The 16,621-nt window shown below is 45.0% G+C and overlaps 2 protein-coding genes across 2 annotated transcripts in view; one reads left to right on the forward strand and one right to left on the reverse strand.

Moving 5' to 3' along the window:
- Positions 1-16,621, reverse strand: part of LOC119448918 (MAM and LDL-receptor class A domain-containing protein 2) — a 666,053-nt gene that overhangs the window by 87,702 nt on the left and 561,730 nt on the right. The gene's annotated exons all lie outside the window — the stretch shown is intronic.
- LOC119450647 (MAM and LDL-receptor class A domain-containing protein 1) overlaps positions 1-16,621 on the forward strand; it is a 464,623-nt gene that overhangs the window by 49,217 nt on the left and 398,785 nt on the right. The window contains exons 10-13 of the mRNA XM_049666103.1: positions 4,253-4,335; positions 4,699-4,866; positions 8,661-8,757; positions 11,934-12,083. Coding sequence (XP_049522060.1) covers positions 4,253-4,335; positions 4,699-4,866; positions 8,661-8,757; positions 11,934-12,083 — 498 coding nt within the window. The remainder of the gene's footprint in view (positions 1-4,252; positions 4,336-4,698; positions 4,867-8,660; positions 8,758-11,933; positions 12,084-16,621) is intronic.

Below are 16,621 nucleotides of genomic sequence, written 5' to 3' on the forward strand. Positions count from 1 at the left end.
GCTGCTGGGCGATAACAGTGCCGATGCCATGTCTACTGGCGTCGGTGCGAAGTTCAGTGGGGGCTGAAGGGTCAAAATGGGCCAAGATGGGTGGCCACGTAAGTAACGTCGTGAGCGTGTGAAACGCAGTGGCCTGTTCAGGACCCCAAGAAAATGACGTTTCCTTCTTCTAGAGTTGCGTGAGTGGGCGGGCAACGTCGGCGAAGTTCTTGACAAAACGTCAAAAATAGGAGCACAAGCCGACAAAGCTTCGTATATCTTTAGTGGAACGTGGCATAGGGAAGTCTTTGACAACACGAATTTTTTCGGGCTCAGGTTGCACACCTTCAGCACTCACAAGGTGGCCAAGCACAGTGATTTCGCGGCTGCCAAAACGGCATTTGGCAGAGTAGAGCTGAAGACCTGCTCGCCTGAAAACTTCAAGAACTGCCCACAAGCGGCTAAGGTGACTGTCAAATGTCGGCTACCTGCGATACAGCAGTGGTGCAGGTCGAGGCATCTCCCCTTTATGCCTCTCACTTTCTGTCAAATGTCGGCGAGAACACGATGACATCGTTAAGGTAACAGAGGCAAGTTGACCATTTGTATACACGGAGGAGGGAGTCCATCATCCTTTCATATGTGGCTGGGGCATTACACAGTCCAAAGGGCATTACCTTAAACTGGTAAAGTCCATCGGGCATAACAAATGCGGTCTTTTCACGGTCTTGATCATCGACAGAGATCTGCCAGTAGCCTTACCTCAGGTCGATAGAAGAGAAGTAGGCAGAGCCGTGTAGACAGTCGAGAGCGTCATCGATCCGCGGCAAAGGTAGACGTCCTTGCACGTTACCTTGATTAGGTGCCGGTAGTCGACGCAGAAGCGCCAGCTGCCATCTTTCTTGTTGACTAAGACGACCGGTGATGCCCATGGAGTGCATGAAGGTTCAATTACGTCCTTGGTGAGGCTCTTGTCGATTTCACGCTGTATCACTTTCGCTCGGCATGGGACACGTGATAAGGACGTCGTCTGATTGGGCTGGCGTCCCCAGTATTGATCTTATGAGTGACTACAGATGTCTGTCCCAAAGGACGGTCAATGAAGTCAAAGATGTCACGGGAGGAATTCAATATGCGCCGCACATAGGCTGTCTGTGCAGGAAGGACGTCACACGCTATCATCGTGTGAATATAACCGTCGACGAGATTGTGCAAGGAAGAGAAAGGGGCACAGGACAAAGAAGCGTCGGTGACGAATGCAGAAACGGCCGGCACACTCATCGATAGAATAAATGTGGGCTAGAGTCATGCCACCTGGGATGAGTTGCGTGCACCAGCTAAAGCTCAATATGGGTAGAGACGTGCTATTATCCATAACTCTAATAAGGGTGTGAGGAAGAACGACGTTTTTGGCGAATAAGACGTCAACGATCGGGGTCAAGATGTAATCGCATCGGGAATGGGAGAACAAGGCCGCAAGTTCACATGCATAACGGCTTGAGGAGGTAGACGAATGTAATCCACTGAGCACAAGCGGGGTTGGCGTGTAGTAGGTAGCGTCATCGTAGCACGGTAGCTCTAGGTGAAGCAAGCCGGTTCCACAGTCAATAAGGGCAGAATGGGCAGACAGAAAATCCATACCGAGGATGAGGTCATGGGAGCATTTCTCGAGCACGGCAAGTAGTACGCTTGTGAATCGGTCAGCAACACTTATTCGCGCGGAGCACATCCCTAGCACGGGAAACATTCGGCCATCGGCGACACGAATGAGCGGTACTGTGGGTGGTGTTAGGACCTTCTTAAGGTGGCGACGAAGCTCCAAATTCATCACTAATATCTTAGCCCCAGTATCCACTAGATCGACAACATGTGCGTCGTCCAGTTTAACGTCGGTCAGGTTCCGTCTGGTCTGCAGTGTGGTCAGAGGATTTGGCAGGAGGGTCGTCAATGCAGCATCACCTCTGGGAGCTGCATCGTCTAGTTTTCCCAAGGGAGTCGTTCAATCTGCGTCGTGCGGCGGCGGAATTTGGGCGAGCGAGATGATTGGCGACGTGACAATGGCGAACGGGACTGATGACCACGTGCGGATGGCGAACGATGATACGGCATGGAGGGAGCGTAGTCAGCGATGGTTTGGGGATGCTCGTGGTAGGGCTGAAGTCGTCCACGATCCATGTCGTGGCAACGGTTGTTTCCATAGGGAGCCTGGTACCAATGCCACCGGCTGTTACAATGGCGGGCAACGTGTCTAATACGACGGCCGTTAAAGCAAATGCGGCGTTCAGTAGCAGTCCTCCACTCGGCTGGGTTGCGAGGACGGAACGGCGGCCTTTGACCTTGGGCTTGCGAAAGTGAGGGACCGCGGTCAATCGGCTGGGAAGGAGCTGCGGCGCACACAGAGTCCAGACCAGCATTGGGGATCAGAGGTGGTCATAGCGCTAGAAGACACGGACAAGAACGAGAGAACAGGACGAGCTTTAACTTTCAGCTCGTCCTGTTCTCTCGTTCTTGTCCGTGTCTTCTAGCGCTATGACCTCCTCTGATGTATCTAACCAACTAGCCCAAAAAGCCATACTTGTAGCATTGGAGAGCTCCTGATGAACAATAGCTTGGACTAGTGGCACCATCTGGGAGCTATGGTCACAGGTGCGGCCGCACGTAGAAGAACGAGTTCACATCGGATGATCTTCTTCACGTGTTCCACAGTGAGCGGCGCCGACGGCTCAGGTACGTCTTCGCAGGACCGCGTTGCTGTCGTGTTCGGAAGTTGAGCGAAATTATGGGCAGTGCGTCGACTTTTGGCGGCCTCAAAGCGCTTGCACTCTTGGATGAGGGCATCGATGGTGTCGCAGTCTTTGCGGAATAACAGCTTGAAGGCATCATCTGCTTTGCCCTTTAACACGTGGCTTACTTTCTCAGACTCCGTCATGCCGTCGTCGGGTTTGCGGCAAAGGGCAAGCACGTCCTGTATATAAGTCAGGTATGACTCTTTCGCTGTCTGCGCACGAGATGCCAGCTCCTTCTTTGCTGCTGCCTTTCTACCTGCGGACTTGCCGAACGGGGAACGCATCTTTTCCTTGCACGCATCCCAGCTCCCACTTTCGTCTTCATTATGCTCAAACCACACCTTCGCGGTTCCTTTGAGGTAAAATAATATGTTTGCCAACATGATCGTCTCATCCTAGTGATTATTCTTTCTTGCACGCTCGTACAGGAGTAGCCAGTCCTCGATGTCGACGTTGTCAGTCCCGCCGAATGTGCCTGGGTCTTTTAGCTGAGGCAGGACGACCGTTGTCGTTGCAGCCGCCTCGGTGGGCGCAGACACCTCTTCCGCCATCGTGGATAAAGCCAAGCGTAGGCCGCTGCGGAGCTCCGTTGTACCATTTGGGTACCCCGCGCGCGTCCACCAAAATGCCACGCGGATGAGAGTAGCAAAAAGGGATAGGAAAATTATATTTACAAGATATATACAGAGAGAGAGACGGCTGCAGGCAAGATGGCAGAACAACGCGAGCGCTACTCAGATCGTCGTCTTCACCGTTTTTCTGGCGTATTCTTCCATGCTCGGCATAGCGCGTAAGAATATTGTTGAATAATACACCTGAGATCTTTGTTTGGCTGGTTCATCAGAAAAAAAAGAAACAAATGTCATTATACCCAGCTCACCACCGTGGACGCGAGATGCACCTTGCTCTTTTCACTAGCATCGCATCATCTCTTCACATTATGGCACAAGGGGCAGTAGATTAATGGTTTCTCAAAACGACACTCGTAGATGTTTCTGAAACACAACAAACATTTGACACATCTTATTAGCCCTTGCTGTGCACATTAGCTCCAAGTTGAAAATTTTGCAGTAAAGTGGCGCACATTTATTATTTACTGAGTTTATAAAGCTTTATGATGCCAATTCGCAAGAAATGTTATCGAAGTTCCTTAACATACAGATTTTTTCTCAATGACACATAGTCACGGCAAACCAAAGAAACAGTAGCCGACAGAGCCACTCTGATCAGTTACTATCGAAGATTAAAATGACGAAAACTTAGATTTATTTTCATATAATTTTTTTGCCCGTTTTAATTTTTTCGCATTGTTTGCCTTCCCGTTAACTTCAGCCTCCCTGAACATTAAGGTACACACCAGTCGAGACTCTATTCAAGCAATAAAATAGTGCTTCCATCTTATTTGCTATCAAATGTTGTATTTTTCTCAAACTCATCGGCCGTTAATATATCTTGTTCTTTTGTTATGTCTCGTATTAACTTTTCAGGGCTTTTCATAATTGTCCAAGCGTCTACAACAACAAACGCAACCATCATAGGTCCGACACTTGACAACTCGACGTTTTGTGCAGTAAGTATGGCTTGTAGGTTTAACAGACACCCTGACACTGATAGTACGCCTCCCTACGCATGTCGTTTGACCTATTTAAAAATGACAGCATGTATGTTAAATGGACTACTTTAAATGCTATTTGACCAAAATTTGGTAATTAGTTGAACAATTATTTTGTCTTCTCTGTCAAATATTGCCCACCTCTTAGAGAAATTGTGCTCTAGGAGTAGTGTGTTCCGGCATCCTGCAGGCAATTTCTGAAAATGGTTCCTGCGTGTGGTTCCTATACTCCTCATGAAATATGGCGTTTTACTGTACTGGTTCTAAAAGCATTTCAATGTCCTTGTCCTTTGTCCTCACGTTCTTTTCTTCATCATACAGGTAACGTTTTTCTACGCTATGCAAGGAAAAAGCGAGCCGTTGCTCAAACTCGTGTTTCGCACAACGAGAGACGGACCGTGGACAACTGCGTGGAGCCAGCGAATGCCGAGCGACTTCTTTCACTTTGTTGGCCTCAGCATACCATTCCCGAGAAGGGCTCCTTACCAGGTAAAGAAACAAACATGTCAACCACATCACATATACAAATGACTAGGAACAGGTCTTTTTTCCTCTATGTCACAAGCGTAGATACTGGCACGAATAATATTCGATAGAATTGAATACGACGTCTTTGTGTGACAGCCTGAGAGTTGGATGGTCTACGTTCCATATCAGAAAGTTTCTGCATTCGCCAACGTAGTAGTAGATGGGCTACGTTTCTTCTTAGAAAGCTCTTGCTTGTAGCGACAGCATTGCCTTTATCAACAGCACTTTGCGATTGTTTGTTCAAGGCAATTAGCTTAAGCACTGCGTTGCGCAAACATGCTACTTGAAGAGGAGTTGAAATTGGCGTCAAATTGTAGATAAAACAGTTGTTGAAATGTTTAGGAATACGTAGCTGCACTGTTAAGGTTTTCGAAAGAGTTAAATATTGTGTTTAAGGCTTGTCATGGTTTTGGTGCAAATTGAACACCTTCTATGCCTCCAGCACATATGTAGAGTTGAGAGGCCGGTTTGATACTCCTATAATGCTAGATAGTACGCAACCGATGAGGTGTAATCAATGGTTCACATCCGCCACAATTTCCGTGAGCGCGGGTTTGCTAGCAATCGAATGTAATAGAAATAAAGAATTGGGTAGTCTGTTTTAGGGATGCAGTCACCGCGGAGTGCGTGAAATGACTTGTGCTGGCTGCAGGGTATTGCAACAGGGTACTGAAATGACCTAGTTTTCTGCCGTCCTCGACTGCGCTTCCCTTCTCTTGGTATCCATTCTGTAACTCTAATGGTCCACTGGTTATCGATCCTATGCTTTACATGACCTGCCCGGCTCTATTTCTTCCGCTTAATGCAACTAGAATATCGGCTATCCCCGTTTGTCCTCTGACCTACAGCACTCTTCCTAACGTTTTTCGTTCCATCGCGCTTTATGCGGTCCTTAACTTGTTCTCGAGCTTCTTTGTAAACCTTCAAGTTTCTGCCCTATATGTTAGCACCGGTAGAATGCAGTGATTGTACACTTTTCTTTTCAACGACAGTGGTAAAGTAAGGGTGATGAAGTTAGGAAATTTGCAGGCGCAAGTTGGAATCAGCTATCGCAAAACAGGGGTAATTGGAGATCACAGGGAGAGGCCTTCGTCCTTCAGTGGACATAAATAGGCTGATAATGAAGGTGATGATGATGACAGAAATGACACCAACCAAATGCACAAGCTAACTTTATTCTCGCATTGGAAAGGTTACATGGCTAAGTTATATTACATCTAGTGGAAGTCTTACGGCCTGGTTTTGCAATCGTTCTCACTCCAAATTCGTAGTGCGCCCGCTTGTTTTGCAGACGGTGTTAAGGCACTAGAGTTAAGAAATGACCCCCTTCCTTCTAATGATGCCGCCCAAGACTGCTCTGCGGGGCTCGAGCCCGCCGCATTCGTTGATGGTTCTTGACGCAACCTCGTGCCCTTGCGATCGTTATGGAGACGGACACGTTCCGCCGTTGACAAAGAGTTTGAATATGCCTCTGTCTTGCTATACATGAGTCTCTTCATGCGATTTTGGACCATACATGCCGAACGCGAAGGTGGTGGCAGAGGTGTGTGTGGGTGGGTAGGAGGTCATAGCCGACCAAATGTAAATTTTTGCAACATATTGCTCATTTGTAGGCCCCTTCTAGTACTAATTCAGCGGAGTTCCCTACAGTAGTCAAACGAGAACTATGGCGCATACGGTGACTTACTTGTATGCCACTATATATAGCTAAGCATAAACACGCCTTCCTTAAAACACACTAAAGGACCTTCGCTTAAAGAATTAGCCTTTCATTTGTAGATGTGAACTTTCACGTGTTCCTCCTGTGCCTAATTTAAAACTATATTATTGAAATACTGAATATTGTAAGTTTTTGCGCGTAAAAACCCATACCTAGATAGATGGCCCGTGAAGCGCAAACATATGAGGGGTGCTGCAAGAAACGGCACACACTTGATCCATATACATCAAATTTGGAATTGGCAAAAATATCAAGAAGGAACATCAGTTTACACTACGCGCTGATTGGTTATGTCAACGAAGTATATACAGGTCAGTTCAGTGAGGCGTTGCGTCGGACGTTGCGTCCCACAATAATGAAAGTATTCCAAAAGTGCTCAATAGCGAAAAAGTTGCAGTGACATTTCGCTACGTGAACGCCGGTTACGCGCAAGCGAACGGACGCCGCAAACATACACAGCGATCACCGCTGCGTCGAAGCACAAAAGGAAAGGACGTGAATGCGGTCGCGGACCCCACATTGATCTCGGTGGTGCTACGCCTGGTGTGCCACAGAAAAAACGCATATTGCTAGACATGCATTGCAACGAAGAGACGCCGCGAAAATGCACAAGCACCGCGGCGTCGAAGGCCAAGTTGAAAGGGTGCGAACGCGGCGATTCTCTTCTTGACCTCCAGGCGCCTTCCTCCTCCGGCGCTCACTTCCCTCGCAGGGACAAGCATTTGCTCGCCAATTTGACAGGCGGGACATCCACGCATGCGCGTGAACGGCTCGCGGTTACAGCAGCGGGAGAGGATCTAAGTTTCTTTAGGGGCGAAGCTCCTTAGGCTGTGGGTCGTTCCCTCCTCGGTAGTAGTAGTAGTAGTAGTAGTATGTAGCCACCTCTAGTTTATGAATTGCTCAATAGATGGCGTTGTGTGTCCGTACGTGAAAGAGAGGCCGCATGTAGTTTTATGAAGTGTTCACTGGAAGTCCGTAGCTCTGGTTGGCATGGAGACCGCTATGCATGTATGTATACGCATATATACATATATATGTACATGTATAGTATAACCGGAAGCCGACTTCCGCTTCCGTTTCCACTTTTGGTTCCGCTTCCGGTTCAGCCAGCTTCCGGCTTCCGGAGAACGCTTCCGGCGTTTTTCTCTCTCGTCCGTAGCTAGGTGCGCTGCGGTGCACAAGGGCGTTCGTTTCCGACGCGCGTTCTCTTTCTCTCGTTCCCGACGCGCGCTCTTTCTTTCTCGTCCGTAGCTAGGGGCGCTGCGGTGCACAAAGGCGTTCGTTCCCGACGCGCGCTCTCTTTCTCTCTCGTCCGTAGCTGTGGTTTACCAGAATGATCCCCCGGTGCTTCGCCCACTCATCATCATTCACTTCGTGGATATGCTGTGATTTTTTTCGCAAGCGGTTGCCTAAAATTACCCCAAAGCCTATATTGTGGTTGTTTATGCAAACATGCATGAATTTTAGCAGAACGTTTAGCGATGAGCGAAGAATTATTTAATATCACCTTAACGCGTTGCGAATGCATGGATTGAGCTGTGTGTGTTTGAATTAAATGCAACTGTCCCTTTACAGGCAAATGAGCTTCCGCGTTTATATTTGAACAGGCGTCAGCTTTCTACTGTCTCCATCAGGATATACGTATTCATGGTAATTATTTGGGAATTAGGCCAGCGCTCGTATACGGATGTATTACAAGATATGTTATACCATAGATCTCGTGAAAGAACACAATTTGGCTGTTTTGCCTGCACAGTGATGGTGTCTTGACTTTAATAATTTTCATGAAAACCGCTTTCTGAAATATGCGCGCGAAATGAACATGCAAGAATAACGATTAGGAACGCAAGATGAGGAATGGCTTTGAATTAATTAATCTGTTTTTTATGGCTGTGGATATCAGTAAGCCACACAATCAGCTTGAGTTCTGTGTGGCTCAAGCTTATTTTTGGCTCAAGTTGATGTTTAGGCTGAGTTTTACACCAAATTATCACCGGGATGTTTTAAGGCTTACTGTTTCAAAATGTTTTCATAGGTGGCCTTCATAGGACAACATAGGATACCTGGCAAGCAAGGCTACATAGCTATTGACGACGTCCATTTCTTTGAGAGCTGCAAGACGAAAATCGAACGTGAGTTGATGTCAATTGAGAAATTACCTCATGTGTGTTCTAGAGCTTTCTCATTAAGGAAGTATGTGCACAGTGCGAATAAGTGATATTACAAACACCCAGTGCTGTTTTCACAGCATAGTCGTACTGTTATAAAACTAGAGTACTGCAAGGCAGAAATGTGAGTTTCACGTATCCTTCAATTGACACATTCCGATGTAGTGTAACGTGTTTTGTGCGGCGTCGCACTTTGCCATAAAGTAGTCATTGACGGGAGCACGTGCTCTCTTGTCCTCTGCGGTTTGTGCTTGTCTTCCTCGTGCCACGATGACTTCCCCGAGAATTCTTCACGTAAGAGTGTTGCATTCATGATATGCATGTGTGGATCCCATGCTTACTGGTGTTACTCGTACGCATGATTTCATTTGTCCAACAGTTTTTTGTGGACAAGGAATGCAATGCATGCGAAATGAATAAAATCTTTTGTGCCTAAATACCACTGGCACGCCATATGCAAGTGACGAACTTTACACTGCAAAATAAATAAAGATCGAAGATTTTTATTGGAAGGAAACAGACTCCGCGGGCCCCACCATTTACTAAACTAAGCTGCTTCACTCACCATCATTCAAAACTATCCTTTTCGATGCATTCTCAAGCCATTTAAAAGCAATTTGATTCACCCAATATTTTCAACGTAGTAACTATGCCGAAAATGCTTATTTAGAAAGCATTCTTAAGCATTAAATATTAATGACATCTTTATGTTTATTGTTTATTTTGTAGTGCAGGTATTCACGCTGTCGGGGCTGCGCAGGCAAAGAAATGGAACGTTTCATATAGAGCAAACCTGTTTTCACTCCGTTTGATATTGACGCATCTATGTTTCCACTCGTGAAATCACGTTCAATTGGCCTCATTGCCTGATCACGTGTTCCTTGCTACACACCTTATGCGTAGGCGTTTTTGCGTATGGCTCGGCATATTAAAGGGGCACAGATACAGCGGCACCTTGATTGTCAAAGGTCATAAACTACATGGACGTTTACTTGCGTCGACAATGCGACAATTTCACCAATGAAATATTGATTTGATTACTCTCCCATAGTGTTAGGCGACCCTATAGTATTTTATCATGGTGCATCTGTGAATTACAGATATTTGGCGGTGTTATCCGTAACACTAGTTGGGCATATGTATATTGTATAAAACATAATCCTTCAGAATCATTGTATGTATTTTTGTATGGCTCCTTTTATTCATATATGTTTACCATTATGATACCTATTCTATAGCAACACGATAGAGGGCCTTAATTGCTCTGTGACGCAATCACCAAGAAAGATGATGGGGTTTAGGTCCTGTCTAATCTGCCTTGAAAATTATTTCTAGAAGTGTTGCATCAACATACTACAAATTACACAAGTTTATGCCCTGGGATTGCTCAACAATTTTCCAATGTTGAAGCAAGAGAGCGATAGTTTAAGGGCATCTGGAGAGGTTATCATAGCGTCAATAGAATTCTGTGTTTATATTTATTGATGCGATTGTATTCCTGTCAAAAACACTACGTAATATATATTTTATTCGGATATATTACCCTTGTAATGCTCTCACACATCAAAATGTACTCATGCGTGTGAAACCGCGCTTTCGTGCTCCGAAGTTTCCTGTTCTGCTTCGTTACCCTTCTGTGTTGGCGTAAGTTGCTCCTTATTCGTAACTTGAAATGTTGTATATTGCTTAAATATAAATTAATCTTGCTTTCTTTTATTATTTCGTATATTACACTTGTGTATGTGCCAAGTCGATGTAGAACTCTTCCATAATATAATTATATATAAGGAAATAAACTAGCATCACTTGTCAAGAATCAATTAGCTTGTGATATTGAACTAAGGTAGTGAATACTGGCATTAATTCTAACACGAGGTTATAGCAGCGCGAACTAAAGCATATACACAAAAAAGAGACACACGGGGACATGTCCCCGTGTGTCTCTTTCTTTGTGTATATGCTTTAGTTCGCGCTGCCATAACCTCAGAATGCAAAACCATGTGGCCCAATTTTTCACCTTATCATTTCCAACTTCTAGAGAGCTTGAATTTTTATTCTGTATATAAGGAGGTTAAAGAGGCACTGACATGATATATTCTATCGATCATTTTTGACTTAAATGAAGGTATTAGACCTCTAAACCTTACAAAAATAGTCAAAGGCTCAAAGCACCTTTAATAATTTAGTATAGTACCTTCGCTACAGTCACCTTTCGGTTTCGCTTCCCAGGAGCATACTGCCTCGTGACGTCACATTACACTATTGCGGAGCAGGACATTGCAATGTTTTCACACTGCCTCCGGCTCGCTCGGTAGCCCGCTTTACTATTACATCGTCCCTCACAGCAATTAGCATCATGCCGAGGTGACCAAGAGAGCCGGAGCAAGATCAAAACGTGCCAATATCCTGCTCCCACGTGACCACATACTGTTTCGGGACGGCATGACACACGAACTTACTGGAAGACGAAACAAAATCTGGCCTGTAGAAAAGCAAGTAAAATAAACTCTTTACCGCACTATGAGGTTTCTCGTTAACTTTTCTGAGGTCTAGAAGTATGCACGACCTTCATTTCACGCAAAACAATGAATAGTCGAATATATAATGTCAGTACCTCTTTAAGGAACTCGACGGTGAACAAGCTTTGCAACATAGCAAAGCGCGACTGGATGGCCAGGAATTGGAAACAAATACTTCTACAGAAAACAGGAAGCGGCGTAACAGAACCACGAAATCAGGATTTGATCTGTCGCACCTGCTCTTAACAGAGCCCTTTAACATGCACTACAGTATCAAGAATAACCGTAAATAAGTCATTTAATGTCATTATATATAAACATGAATCAAACATTTTTCGCGTTGTTATTGTCTCAATTTGTGAGCTAACCAAAAGCCACATAAATGGCTTGAAAATGATTGGAAAACGGTTGTTTTCCATGACAGTAACTGAAGCAGGTTAACGTAGTCGTCCATGTGACCAGCGGCGTCTGTTTCTTTCTAATTAATTTCTGCCGCCACATCTACCATCAAATGTTCCCTACATACGCGGATACAAGTAGTTCGACAGTTGCTCCAACAGCAGTGAGAATGTTTCCACTGCTATATCGCTTCTTTTCACATGAGTTGCGGGATTCTTGCAGGCCTACCAGCGACCCCAGTACCAACCACACCACCATTCACATGCGATGTAAAGGAATTCCAATGCACCGGTATCAAAGAATGCATTGCAATGTCCAAAGTATGCGATTTCAAGGAGGACTGTTCCAACGGAGCTGACGAATCTCGATGCGGTGAGTGAAAAATGCCTATAAACTCTGTTCATAAGCACTGATCAAGAAAGAGCATGGAGGTTGTACGGAAAGGCAGTAGCCCCGTGCCAGAGCACCACGAAAATTTCCAAGCCTTCCTTGAAATCTGCATGTATTAAATCTCTGAGGAAGCATTGGCGTGAATGCCTTGCACGTATTCAGTGTGCCATTTCTTAGTGGTCGCTATGAACAAAGTCACTCTGATTAATCATGCTACATGCTACTAAACCACTTGTTATTTTACCAGCCGTTCATGTATCACGAAAAACCATATTACCTCACACAGATAGCGCTATTCAGCATCCCTGGATGTTTTCCTTAATGGGCTAATCATTACTTTAATCAGAATTCATAATCTATGTGTAGATATTATAGCTGCAATACGTTATGCAATATGTTTGGATCCATGTTCGGTTATGCGATGGTGGCGTAAGTCGTGTCCGCTCTGCAGTGTACGATAGTTACAGGAGACCCATACGGAAACGCTGCAAAATACACTGCTGTCGCTGTAGTTTTTGAAGTTGTATTTCATTTCCAATTTTTTACGGTTATTCACTGATCATTAGCTGACACATTACTCGTACGCTGCCGCACCGCCGTTATCACTTGGATTGGTAGCTCGGCGCACCACGTGATAAAAAATACAGTAGAATGAAAAACAATGAAACGTCAGAAATCGAAAGCCCTATTTAGCACAGAGATATGATTCAACAGCAAGGTCTCAATGTGTACTGGAGGCCAGCTGTGCCTATATATTCATATTGTGACACACTTGGTGCTCTTTTTTGTCCAGATATTATGCCATGAGAGAAACAATGACGAGTTCCACGTTGACATAAGCAGGAATAAAAATATTGCATGTAGATTCACAAGTAAAACTGCAGTATGTACTTTGTGGAAAAACAAAACTGTCATTGCTGCATATTCTGATCACACAGTGTTGTGAAGGGGCAGACTCAATATTGTTGTTCTTCTTTATGGCCTTTATAATACGCACCTATTTTATTTCTGAATGCTAAGGTGGAGTATCACTTGCTAGTTGTTTTCACACATTGCTGCAGTTCATGGACTATTGAGGGCAAATATATTGGCGGATTGTATCACAAAATCACCTGATGGTGGATTCAGCATTTTACATGTAGCGGTGCAGCTGCGCCCTTTTGCTAGGCCCCATTTCACTGATCCAAACCCGGACTAATTAAAGCGAAGCGCTCGCTAATTCACACTTGTCGTCTGCTAATTACCCGGCTCAGAATTTGCCTGCATTGACTCCATAGGCTACACGCTTTAACCAAGTGCTTAGCCTGGACCACCCAGATGGAAGACACTGGAATTGTAAAGAAAACACTGTCACAAGTAACAAATTAACCGATTTCAACACTTTCATGCTTTGCGAAAAAATTCGTTATAGTAGCTATGCCACAGGAAATATTTCATTGAGGTCTTCAAATGTTTATTTAAAATTCGTGGAAACAAAAAGACTGACAGCCGAAATCGTTAAGTCTAAAGTTCTGCAAATCCGCAGATAGGCGAATATTAGAGAGTTTTAGTTCAGGGAGGCGCGAGCGTAGGGGCCCCGTAGCGCTTGGGGCACCGACGCTTGCCTCCCCTTAATCTAAAACTCTCTATTGTAAGATTTTGATCCACGTACCGTTCAGTATTTAATGAAGAATTTGAGTAATAAAGTAGTTCTACTTAGAGTAGTACTTATCTGCCTATTCTCTCGAATGTTTTGAAACGGTCCCTTGTTCTGGCTCGTTCTAAGAAGTTATGAACGTTTCATCAAGTTTAACTGTAAGTGCATTCTGATCACGGAAAATGTTTTAAAGCTCTTTAAAGATGCGGCGGCGAATCATTACAACAAAATACACGCAATAAAAGCTAATTGCGATAGGTTTGCCTGCGCCGCTCTCTTGTAAGCACAAGACGCCGTAGCGAGAACGGTACATACAGTGAGTAAGTTCACTCAGAGAAGTTTTTAAAGCAATCAAACTTGCCAGCAGTGAAGTCACTGACGAAGTCACTGATCTGGAAACAATATTCCAAGTCTCCGTTGTTCCAAATTTGCAGCCTGCTTGCGTGCGGCATCTAAAGGTAAATCGTTAATAAAGTGTCTGTGGAACGATCACAAGAAGTCTGGTCAGTACGAAATTTGATGCGTGCTATCCTCCTCTCCTGATTTTCTGTTGTGAATCCGCGGTATTTTCACGAATTTCCACGTTCATAAGGTTGGCGTGTATAGTAATCTGGTGCCTCGTAGTACGAGTTTCGCGAAAGTTAATTATATTGTCATATATATGTCGCACGTTCTAAATAGAATTGTCATGCGTTAGTGTTGTCCACTTGAGGCGCTCTCAGGGGTCATTGGATCGAAAATTGGTATCTGCTTGCGCTTAAGAGCTGCAGAGTCGTAAATTTTCCCTCACACGTTTCTTACTGTTTATTTGCGCCTTTTCTCAATATTTCTGGAGTACTAAATTACTTTTAAAGGAGGAAGCAGACGCTCAAGCAAAGAGCGTCTTGAATGTTATGACTGAAGTTGGTGTATAGCGTTCTCACCGCAGGAGAGAATAGCATGGATCATTGCTTCAGACAGAAGTCTTTGCTTTATCACTGTACTAAGTGGGGCTGTTGTCATAGGCCTTCTGTACTCATAAATTAAACTTGGTGCGCCTGACTACCTCGAATGCAAGCAAATGAGCAGGGCCCACCTTGATCACTTTTATATCACTTTCCCTATGTCCTACGAACTTGACATTGGTTGCAATGAAATGGTCAAATTGCGAGCATTGTGAAGTGATTGAAAACCTTACGTACGGGTGTAGTGTTTGTGCCACATATAAGTGAGAATGGAGGAAGCTGGTGTCTTCGGTTGAAAACGGCAATAATTGGCCACTATCGGAAGGATTCATTTTGGTTCCTTGGCCTGACATAAAGCCTGTAACTGTGATTCTAAGGGCAGCTCTATATCAATTTTACGAGACACTTGACAGCGCTTGTAGGCATAGAAATACTACAATGTGATGTAATTGTATAGACGAGCTTGCTTCGCATCCTTATTATCAATATTATAATCACCATTATGACTTTTTGTGTCCTCCACTCACATCTGCAGTGCAGAGTAGGAGCCTGAGGAACTTACCCTTTAAGACAAGGCTGAGGTCAGACTGCTTCACAGTGGTCTGACCTGATCCTTTTTAAAGCAAAATCACGCCCACAAACAACTATCATCATCAGCATTGGCTCGAGCGTGGTCGTCTTCTTCCGCAGCTGGCTCGTTCGCTCAGTGCTCGGCACGCGCTCGTGCCACTGCTCCCGCGTTCATCGTCGTCATCTGCTTCCACAACTGGCTGCGTTGCCGCCGATCATTCCAGCGTAGAATTTCACTTGTCTTCTGTCGTCGAAATGGGGAAGCCAAGTTTACAGGGGCATGAGCTATTGCTTCACGGGGTATGAGTCCTTCATTGTCTTACGTAACGGGCAGATTTACTTTCGAAGCAATTTAATTTCGAATAATCGCAAGCGGCAATGGCGGGCGAATGCTGCTAACCACGCCACCGAGCTAACTTGCGTCATCGATCGCAAGCGACAACGGCGGACTGTGGGTATACCGTCAGTGACGTCGTTCTCTCCGTCGCAGCCGAACATGTGTGTAACCTCATAATTGAAAAATACTTTAATGAACCCTCGGGATTAACCCAGCGATAAAAACCTGACCCGCACGTTTCAGCTTCGCTGGTTATCCATCTTAACGGAGTGGAAGGGCCGACGAATTTTTTTAAGGCGAAAGCCTTATATATGTCTTATCGTTTATTCGATCTTCATCATCTTTGAGCGAAAACCGTGTCGGCGAAGCGAATTCGTACACGATGGGGACTCGCCGTATTAATTTACTTGCTACACAGCCTCGGCATCGTGCTCACCTATATGCAAACGCCCACGCAACAACTGCGATGGTGTGCTGATCACCGTCGTCATCGTCTTCTATGAGCAAGTAGGCAACGTTCGCGCAACAATTGTGACGGTGCGCGGGTCAAGCAAGCAACGCTCACGCAACAATTTTGATGGCGGGTGGGTCACGTCGTCATCGCGTTAATTAGTATAGAGTTAATTCAGGCACTCGAACCCACGACTTTCGGTGGGAGTCAATCCCACAACGTTTGGCGTAAAGGCAAAGGTTATTAAGTCACAGCTAACTAATATAGAGTTAATTAGGGCACTCTTACCCACGACCTTTGGTGGGAGTCGCACCCCCGGCCTTTCGTGTTAATTAGGGCGATATCAATTAAGGCACACTTAAATAAGGTATCGTAAGTTTGGGCACTTGAACCCGCGACCTTTTGTCGGAAAAAACAACTAATAAGGAGTAACAACTCGTTCGAATGAGAATCTCAAATAATTTAGTGAATGCCTCTTGAGCTTGCAGGCTTTCGCCTTGACCCTCTTTGGCGTATGCTAAAATGACTGTCAATTTTTGAACAATCTTTATATTTCCATTGAACAGAATTAGACGGCTTCAC

This window comes from Dermacentor silvarum, chromosome 4 (genome assembly GCF_013339745.2).
Source record: "Dermacentor silvarum isolate Dsil-2018 chromosome 4, BIME_Dsil_1.4, whole genome shotgun sequence".
Lineage (NCBI taxonomy): Eukaryota > Metazoa > Arthropoda > Arachnida > Ixodida > Ixodidae > Dermacentor > Dermacentor silvarum.